The 9,088-nt window shown below is 45.1% G+C and overlaps 1 protein-coding gene across 1 annotated transcript in view; it reads left to right on the top strand.

Annotated features, from left to right (window-relative positions):
• The window catches only part of LOC129342411 (kelch-like protein 20), a 29,939-nt gene extending 21,137 nt beyond the window's left edge, over window positions 1–8,802 (top strand). Inside the window, exons 5-8 of the mRNA XM_054998156.1 lie at window positions 1,313–1,446; window positions 2,289–2,497; window positions 6,205–6,311; window positions 7,271–8,802. Coding sequence (XP_054854131.1) covers window positions 1,313–1,446; window positions 2,289–2,497; window positions 6,205–6,311; window positions 7,271–7,373 — 553 coding nt within the window. The 3' untranslated portion in view covers window positions 7,374–8,802. The remainder of the gene's footprint in view (window positions 1–1,312; window positions 1,447–2,288; window positions 2,498–6,204; window positions 6,312–7,270) is intronic.
• Window positions 8,803–9,088: the final 286 nt, after the last annotated feature.

Genomic DNA, 9,088 nt, shown 5'->3' on the forward strand with positions numbered 1-9,088 from the left:
CTACACACGCTTACACCTGTCAGTAGCATCTTAGAAGAAACATTGTGTCTCAAACATGGGAAGGAATGCTTTTTCTCACATCATAGAAGAGGCATACTTCTCTTGTGTGGAAGGGAATGCCTCTTCAGAGATGGCCGTTTTCACATGCCCAAAGCCTCCAGAAGATTGTGCGAAACTCACGGCACGAAGCGTCTTCCTAGCGCGCTTTCCTGGCACAATCCCGTCAAATGGTGTGATTTCTGGCATGATTGTGCCATTAAAGGGGATCGTGCTGGGAAATCGCGCTAGGAAGACGCTTCGTGCCATGAGTTTCGTACAATCTTCTGGAGGCTTACGGGTGTGTGTGAAAACGGCCGGTGCCCACAATTAGACAACATTTTGCTGGTAATTCTAGTTGTTTTCCTTACGTACAAAAGGAATGCTTAGTTCATCTAAGATATGCTTACAAAAACAAATACATATTGAGTACTGTTCTGTTTGGATGTGAAATACAAAGGCTTCTTAAGTTCAAAATGAGAGAGAGGAAACCAGAGGCGTGCTTGAAACGCAATATTGGAGAAGGGCTTGCTGAGAGTTTGTGAGAGAAGAAAATTCGTGAGAGAAGAATATTGGATAAAGATTGGAGAGGGATGAAGATTGATGGAGAGTGTAAAAAAGAGGCAATCAAGTGTGATAGGGGACATTCTAAGAAGTGAGGGGTCCCAGTCTGTGATATAATTGAAAGGAAATTGGAAGACAGAAGGGCAGTCTCTGGATATGACGATATAAATCAAAGAGGAAGAAAAGGGGTTGGAGAGGTTGTTATGCAGACCTGGAATGGCTTGCAAAAGATAGGCAAGAGTTGCTGAAGATGAGGCTACAAACTGAGATACCAGATGAACAGAGTGGCAATGGATGTAAGTCTCCCTCATTCATTTTGCTGTCAAGCTTAAAATTGCGGTGTATTAAGGGATGCTCCTATCCTCCAAAGCAACAGAAAGCTCAAGTTGCTGCTGCAGCCCACTACGCACACAGACACACACCCTTAAGCAAGACCAGCTATAATTCTTCAGGTGCTGGATGAAAAGTGTTCACAGCTCAGGGGTGGCCCAGATACTCCAGCTCTAGAAAGTTGCTTTCAGCACAGATGAAGCTCTTTTCCTTTATCAATGAACTACTGCCATTGAATGTTGTGTGCTGGAGATCTGGGGTGGGTTTTCGAGCGGAGGGGTATAATTTGGAGCAGGACTGAGCCCCACCACCTTGTGATTTCCAGCCCTTTACCACCTAAGCTCTGTCTACGCATTCTCAAAACTGTGCATCTGATTTTTAGGTACGACCCTCTGCTAAACAGGTGGCGCAAAGTGGCACCCATGAATCGCCGCCGGAGGGGCCTAGGCTTGGCTGTGCTTGATGGCTTCCTGTATGCTGTTGGGGGGTCTGATGGCTATTCCCCATTATATTCAGGTAATGGGAAAGGGAGGGGGGCAGATTTGATTTAGTCTGGGAAGCTCAGAAACAGAAATCTTACTCTTGAATTTTCAGTGCTTAATAGAGTGACCTCTTCTCTTGCCTTCCACCTTCCTCCTAAAATAGCCCTGCCGGATCAGACTAAAGATCTATCTCATTTCACAACTAGGGTTCCTGACACTGCATCGGCAAATGCAAGAAGATTTGGGAGGACAGAGTTTGGGGAGGATGTGATGTCACTTCCGGGTGATACTACAGGCTGCCTTCCCTAGTCTCTATGCTGTTTGCTCTAGAGAGTAGGGAAAATTCCTAGTGCATCATTATGGGCCAGGCATTTGTTCTCCTGTTTCTCAGTTCCTCAGGCAGGAAATAGGGGCTAAGGATGGGTAATTCCCCACCTAGGATAGGTAAATGGGAAGCATACCCACAGTGGCCTTTCCCCAAAGGTGCAGATCCATTCCCTTGCTCTGCACCCCCCCCCCCCCAGATGAAGATTGTGCAGGTCAAACCTAGCCCCTCTTGCACCCAAGCAAGGATCATGCCCCAGGCCACCAACCTTCTAATGGTAAGTCCAGGATGGCCCCTACTGATTGAAGTTCTTTCGGAGGAAAGTGCATTAGCGACATATGCAATCTAGTAGTTCATTTGTTTACAAATATAAAGATTGGTCAAAAAGTTGAGCGGTGCGGGAGTGAGCTCACAGACACGCTAACCCTCAAGCACTCTGAATTATTGAACAGCCAACTGCTGCTTCCAGCTGTTCCCACCCACATTGTCCACATAGGATAGAACTGGCAATTGAGAAAGAGGGAGCTTTAACTCTTTGTTTTCTTTCTTAGTGGAGCGTTACAATCCCACAGAAGATAAGTGGACCCCGTGCTCTCCCCTACGGACCTGTAGAGAGAATCTTGGATGTGCAACTTTTCAAGGGAAGATCTATGCTGTTGGTGGGCGGGATGACCTCACAGAACTGTGCAGCGTTGAGCGGTTTGATCCTATTGCTAATGAATGGTCTGCTGTAATGCCAATGAAGTCCAAGAGGAGTAAGGTATGGAGCCATAGTTATGTATGTTACATGAACTCGGAGACAGTAATGGCCTGGTAAAACCAGCAGGGTTGAATCCACATTACTCATTCTAAGTCGCATGTTTCCCGCATTCTCCACGCAATCCCGAGTGCTGGTCACTTTACCTCATTAAACAGACGCATTTCATTCGCATTTCTCCCAAATATGTGGTAACAGGTTTTCATCAGGAGTTTCACGGTGGACGTGAATGGGCCAATGCACAATTTACGCGGTTTTTTAAAAAACCACCCCCCTTCCTGTCTCTCCAGCCGTTCCGAGAGTTCCTATTGGCTGATTCAACTTGCAAGTGCTCCGTAGTCTGCAAAAGACTGTTTTTGACTTCATAGCATTGGATTTATTGATCATGTTGTTTCTAAATCAAATCTGGTCATTTGAAAAATCATTTTGGGGTGAATCCCTCCTCAGAACGGACTCGCGAAACATCCTTTTAAACGTTTTTTTTATTTTTCTCTGGATTACTGTGATATCGAAATTACGGTGAATCAATCATTCGAATAGGACCTCTATCACGCCCCCATGTTTCCCCCAAGTTATAATCGGTCCCCAATGACATTTTACATTTCCTCGAAAACTGTCATGGATGATGTTCTATAACCTCACACCAGGAAAATGGGGTGCGAGACATGCGGGCACACTGTCGGGTCTTCGTCAATGCATCAGAAAGACAAGACATCGTTAGCTCATTTATGTTTCCTTATAAGGCGAGATTGAAATAACGGAAAAGTCAGTTCAAAAAAATAAAAAATATTTGTTCCCGCCCACAAAAGAAGATATTCCAGTCGCTGTGTGACCGTAGGAGCATGCGAGAACAACGCATTTGAGGATGGAATGTGAACGGAGGGGAGAAATTTGCAGATTGAAGACAAACGCAAAAATACCGGGAAAAATGCGGGTGAGAGGTGAATGTGGATTCACCCCAGGTGTTCTTTTTCTGAAAGGCGCCTCATTTATTTAGTGGAAACCGACCTTCTGGCTTTTAGCTCCTGTTGTGCACATCAGAAAAATCTCTATAGCATAGTCTTTCCAAGATTTTTGTTTGTTTGTTTAATGTCATTTATAGTCTGATACTCAAGGCTGATACATTTCTCACTGATACTCTAGGCGGATTACATAGTGGGCGAATCCACACTTACCCGGCACAGCGCTAAGCAGGCGGAGTGAGAGCATCTTTCTGGCGCGTTTTATGATGTCATCGTGCCACGAGAGTGGCATCATGGTGCGATGACGTCATAAATCGCGCCAGAAAGATGCTCTCACTCTGCCTGCTTAGCGCTGTGCCGGTAAGTGTGGATTCGCCCAATGTGAGAGTAGTACAGTCAATATCAAGGACATTTCAATAAAGAATGCCATAGAGTAAATAAATGCAAGTTCACAAAGATATAGCATTAGCAAGAATCGGATACAGAGTTGAAGAAATGCTGAAACAGAGCATAAGCAATTCTCGGACTGATGTTAGACTGAAAAGCAAGTAACCCAGGCTTCTGCTGCTTGCTAAAAGGCAAGGCCCTCTTCATATTTCCAGCTCTGATGGAGAAGGAAAAAAAGATTACACAGTTATACAGCTGTTCCAAAAGAGCTTCTAAAAAGCTGCTGTTTGATACAAAGTGCAAGCAACCTCTCTTTTAGCTTGCTTTTTTAAAATGCAGGGTGTCCTATATCCCAGGAGTCTTTATTTATTGTGAAGCCTGCTGATTTGGTACAGATGGACCTTTGCGGGAAAAGAGTTCCATAGATGATGTGCGATCTGTCTGGTTGGCAGCTGCGCCTCCTCCTCAGTTAGGAAGGGAGAAAGCCTTCTTTGTGGTGGCGCCTCATCTGGAATTGATATATTAGAGTGAGATTCTGTATGGGGAGTCACCCCAGAGAAGGCACTGTTGTGGTAGTTCCCTACCTTTACATCGGAAGGCAGGAAAATCGGAAGGGACACACATGTACTTGGATGGAAATCAGGATCTTCTAGAGAAGCTCATCTCTGTGTATCCCACCCTGGGGAGGTGAAGTAGGTGGAAGCACACTCCGAGGGGGTATTTTATCTGCCCTCAGATCTGTTTGCCACCAAATTTACTTTGTTTCTGGTGTTGGGTATAATTTTTTTTAACCGAGGCTTTGAATTGATATCTTGATTAGTATCTTCCTAACCTGTTTTGTGTGTGATGCTATTAAGCACACTGTTGCTTTTAACTTCTTTTAGATTTTCTGCCTAGCTTTTAGGTTGTGTTATGTGGTTTGTTGTACTGTAATGGAGGCTGATGTACTCTTAACAGTGTTTTGGAAGGTGCTTCAAGAGCCTTCTAAGTGGAGAGTTTGCAAGGTCATCCTGAAGACCACCCCCCCCCCCAAGCCGGGCAGGTTCCAGTAGGGTTTTCTTCAGCTCTCTGTCTCTTCAAGACTTTATAGTCAAACCTTCAACCTTGATTTCTAGCTGGAAACAATCTGGCAGCTCATGAAAAATCTTGAGGCACATGTATATGTGGTTGCATTCATAAGGCTGGTCTTAGCCAACTGGCAAGCGGGACATTTGCCCAGGACTCCATGCTCGGTGGTCCCTCGATTGCCCATGGTCCAGCCCCTTTGATAAAAAGCAGGATTATGCTGTACCCTATCCAGGGCTTGGGTAGCTGATTTCCAGCAGCAGTGGCTGGCTACCCTGCTTTGTATGGAGCCAGGGCTGCCGCTTGCTTGGCCATGACAGGGGGGGTGGCAATGATTCTGGGGCCCTATATGAACCAGAACCCCTGACCCATATTTCCAGGTGCTGATCCACAGCCACTCCAGATCTTAGGCAGAAGAAGGAAGGTCCCTGTTCTCTTGTGTGACTTTTCAGTCTCTGGGTTATCTCTGAGGTTGTCCCATGTGCCACTCATGAATCCAGACACAAGCTTAAATAAAAACTTCACTTTATTGGTTAACAGAGTGTTGCTGAGCATAAAGCACTTCAGGCAAAGATGCAAAACCAATAACCTGACTGTTGCTAGCCAAAATCTGCCTAACTAAAACTTGTAAAGCTCGTGACCTGTGCATCTCTGGATAGTTCTTAGCTGGTTGTTTCTCACCAGTCTCATTTAGCAGGTCTGCCCTCTTCCATGCCATGCAGACTGTGGCATGATGAAGCACTGTGGAGCATGGAACTTGCACCTTTTCTCTCACGTAGTGGTAAAGGAAAGATGGTTAGAGATGGGAACCGGGTATGCTAGGAAGCAATCTTTTGAGGACTCCAGCCATCACCCCACCAACCTACAGCCGATCAGGGCCCAACTGTCTAATTGGCATTTCCAGCCATGTGAAAACAGGGGAGTGAAGACAGGAGCTCTGAGAGTCAGTCTCTCAAGGTCAGATTGCTAGGGAACACCTGCAGGGGTTCAAAACAGCACAGGCCAGCACATTTTTGAGCCAGGTTGGAGCCTGAGCCTGCGACTACTTACACGCTAAACCAAAGTCCAGCCATTTTTAACAAACTTCTGGCCTTAACTCTGCACTTCCTTACAGACCCCATCCTGGACTTTTCCCTGGGGCTCCAGAATAACCATGATTGCCCCTGAAACTGGTATACCCAATATGGCTAACACTATGAAAGAACCTGGTAATTGGATTCTGCCCTAACGTTTGAGTAAACAGGGGTTTTGTCTGGACTGTTGGCCTCTTCCTTAATTTTATTATTTTTAATGCAGGTGAGCCTTGCTGCTGCTAATGGCTACCTCCTAGCCATTGGAGGATACGATGGCATCGTTCATGTGACCACAGTAGAGGCATTTGACTTGGAGATGAACACGTGGAGGTAGACTGGCACTTTGTGGCTTCACTTTCTTAACTTCCCTGAGGAATATTCACTAAAATTCCCAAAGTTCCAAGAGCTGTGACTCATTTTTCTTCTTCTGAAGCAGAAGCGGAAGTTTACTTTTTGGAGTGTGCGTGTGTGTAAGGGTAATCCACCCCAAGAAGAGCCCATCCCTGTGTTTCTGCATGAGTCTCTGCTATGATTTGTCTCCCAGTTGGAAGGTTCAGATCAGTCACTCAAGCAGAGATACAAGAGCGAACCTCCTCCAAAAGAGTAATTGTAATGTATGGAAAATGAGTGCATGAACTTTTCACACTTGATCCATTGATTTAGAATGGAAAGAAATAGATCATGTGCAATTTACTACAGAATTTAGTTCCTTCTCTTAATTTGCCTCTTGCCTTTCCTCTCCTTTCACCTTATCAACATGTGTGTGTTGATAAAACACAACAAAAAAATCTTGATATGATCATGTTCAAGATTACATCAAGATATTTGTGTTTTTGGGCAGGGGATTCCATTGATATACATATGTTCTCTTGCACATTGATTAGATGCTACGAAGAATCGTAAAAAAACCTGTACGTACAGATCACCCCAAGATTGCTTTTTTGCACTTTTTATTGATGCATACGTGCATGCACCTTGGCAACAAGGAGAGAGAGAAGCACAAAGGAATGGCAAAGTGCACAGCAAAGTGTACTGCACATGTACAAAACTTGGAAATTAAACCTGAAATGAGGGAAGATTTATTGGTTCTTAAGTTGAAAATGAGGCCAAGTGATTTGTAACTCCAAAATCCGGGGAGAAATTTGGATGGGGAGAACTTCAAAGTGTCTATACCGGTTTCCCACTGGAGTCATCAAGGTTTTTTTTTCTGGATTTATGATATGACCGATGCCTTTACATTAAGACTCTCTGTTGCTTTAACTTTGTGGTTTTTCTGCTGTTTCTTGCAGGCGCTTTGGCAACACACAAACTTGCCATCCTGGTGGAGGCGTCACAGCAATCAAAATGGCTCCCTACGATCTGGAAACGTCCCAATTAGTCCGGAGCAGATAGAAAGCCGATTCTTGCTTCTGGTTTATATGACAATTAGCAAGACCTGAGCAACTGCGGGAGAAAAGGAGAAGGTTGGCGGCAGGAAGGGACTAAGACTGGAATGAGAGAGGGCATTGCAGAGATGGGATTTCCTTCCTGCCTGAATGGAAGTTCAGAAGTTTGTATTTTGCAGGAGGCAGAAAAGAAGTACTTAATTAACCCCATACATGCTGTATGTCTCCCCCACAAACACCCCCTGTCCATTTTTCCTCCCCACCCCTCCCCAGTCATACTTAGACTCAGGGCTTTTTTTCTGGGAAAAGAGGTGGTGGAACTCAGTGGGTTGCCCTCGGACAAAATGGTCACATGGCTGGTGGCCCCGCCCCCTGATCTCCAGACAGAGAGTAGTTTAGATGGCCCTCCGCGCCGCTTAAGCGGGGCCACCAGCCATGTGACCATTTTCAAGAGGTTCCGGAACTTTGTTCCCACCGTGTTCCCCCTGAAAAAAAGCCCTGCTTAGACTGGAAATGAGTCCCTCTGAGAGAGAAAAAGCCCGAAAAAGGAGTCACAGCAGGGAAAGTCCCTATTGGGGAAGGGTTAAGCACCTTTCCTTTACCCACTCTTTCAGGCAAGCAAAAGCTGCTCCCTCATTATCAGAAGTCCTCTGTTCACAGCATAATGCCTATCACATGGTGGTCATATGCAACAGAATGCAAAGGCAGAAGATACTATACCACTTCAGATGGCAGGTGCAGGATGAAACACCTGAATGCTCCCTAAAAGTAGAAATGTTATTAAAAAGAAAGTAAAAAAGCTTTTCTTTTTAATAACATTAATAATAACATTCAATTTATGTACCGCCCTTCAGGATGACTTAACACCCACTCAGAGCGGTTTACAAAGTATGCTATTATTATCCCCACAACAAAACACCCTGTGAGGTGGGTGGGGCTGAGAGAGCTCCTAGAAGCTGTGACTGCCCCAAGGTCACCCAGCTGGCTTCAAGTGGAGGAATGAGGAATCAAACCCGGTCTCCAGATTAGAGTCCCGAGCTCTTAACCACTACACCAAACTGGCTCTCTTTTTAAAAGCACCGCCCCGTAAATAGGAAAAACATAATTGTTCCACTAGTTATTTTATTTGTGTAGCAATACCATACAGTATGCCCCCTTAGCATTCTCCCACTGCATTTGTCTGCATGTGAACTAGTTTAATTGATTAAGGAAAGCCTGCTTGAATTGGTAATCTTGAATAAAGACTATACCTGTTAGGAGATGTTAAATGCATGCATGCTTTTGGAATAAGAAACTTGTTTGGAAAGTAGAGAGATGTGGAAGTCAGGCTGAGAATGGCATAGTAGAGAATACACTGGCTTACTTGACCAAGGCCGATTCCACACGACTTACCTGAACCCGGGACGTTGCACTACGTTGCTGATCATGCCGGGGAAAACGCGAAATATCGCGTTTTCTCGCATGAGTTTTGTGCGACGTAGCGCAAAACTCGTGCGAGAAAACGCGATATTTCGTGTTTTCCGCAGCATGATCCACAACGTAGCGCAATGTCCCGGGTTCAGGTAAGTCGTGTGGAATTGGCCCAAGTCTCTCAGTCCCTCAAATAGCATCTCATACCATGAAATGTTGTCATACAAGAACTGCCGTGCATATAATAAGCCATAAAGCAGCTGGTCACAATTCCTTTTGTTCCTGGCCTCTTAATTTTTGAGTACAATTTCT

This window comes from Eublepharis macularius, chromosome 14 (assembly GCF_028583425.1).
Source record: "Eublepharis macularius isolate TG4126 chromosome 14, MPM_Emac_v1.0, whole genome shotgun sequence".
Taxonomy (NCBI): Eukaryota; Metazoa; Chordata; class Lepidosauria; order Squamata; family Eublepharidae; genus Eublepharis; species Eublepharis macularius.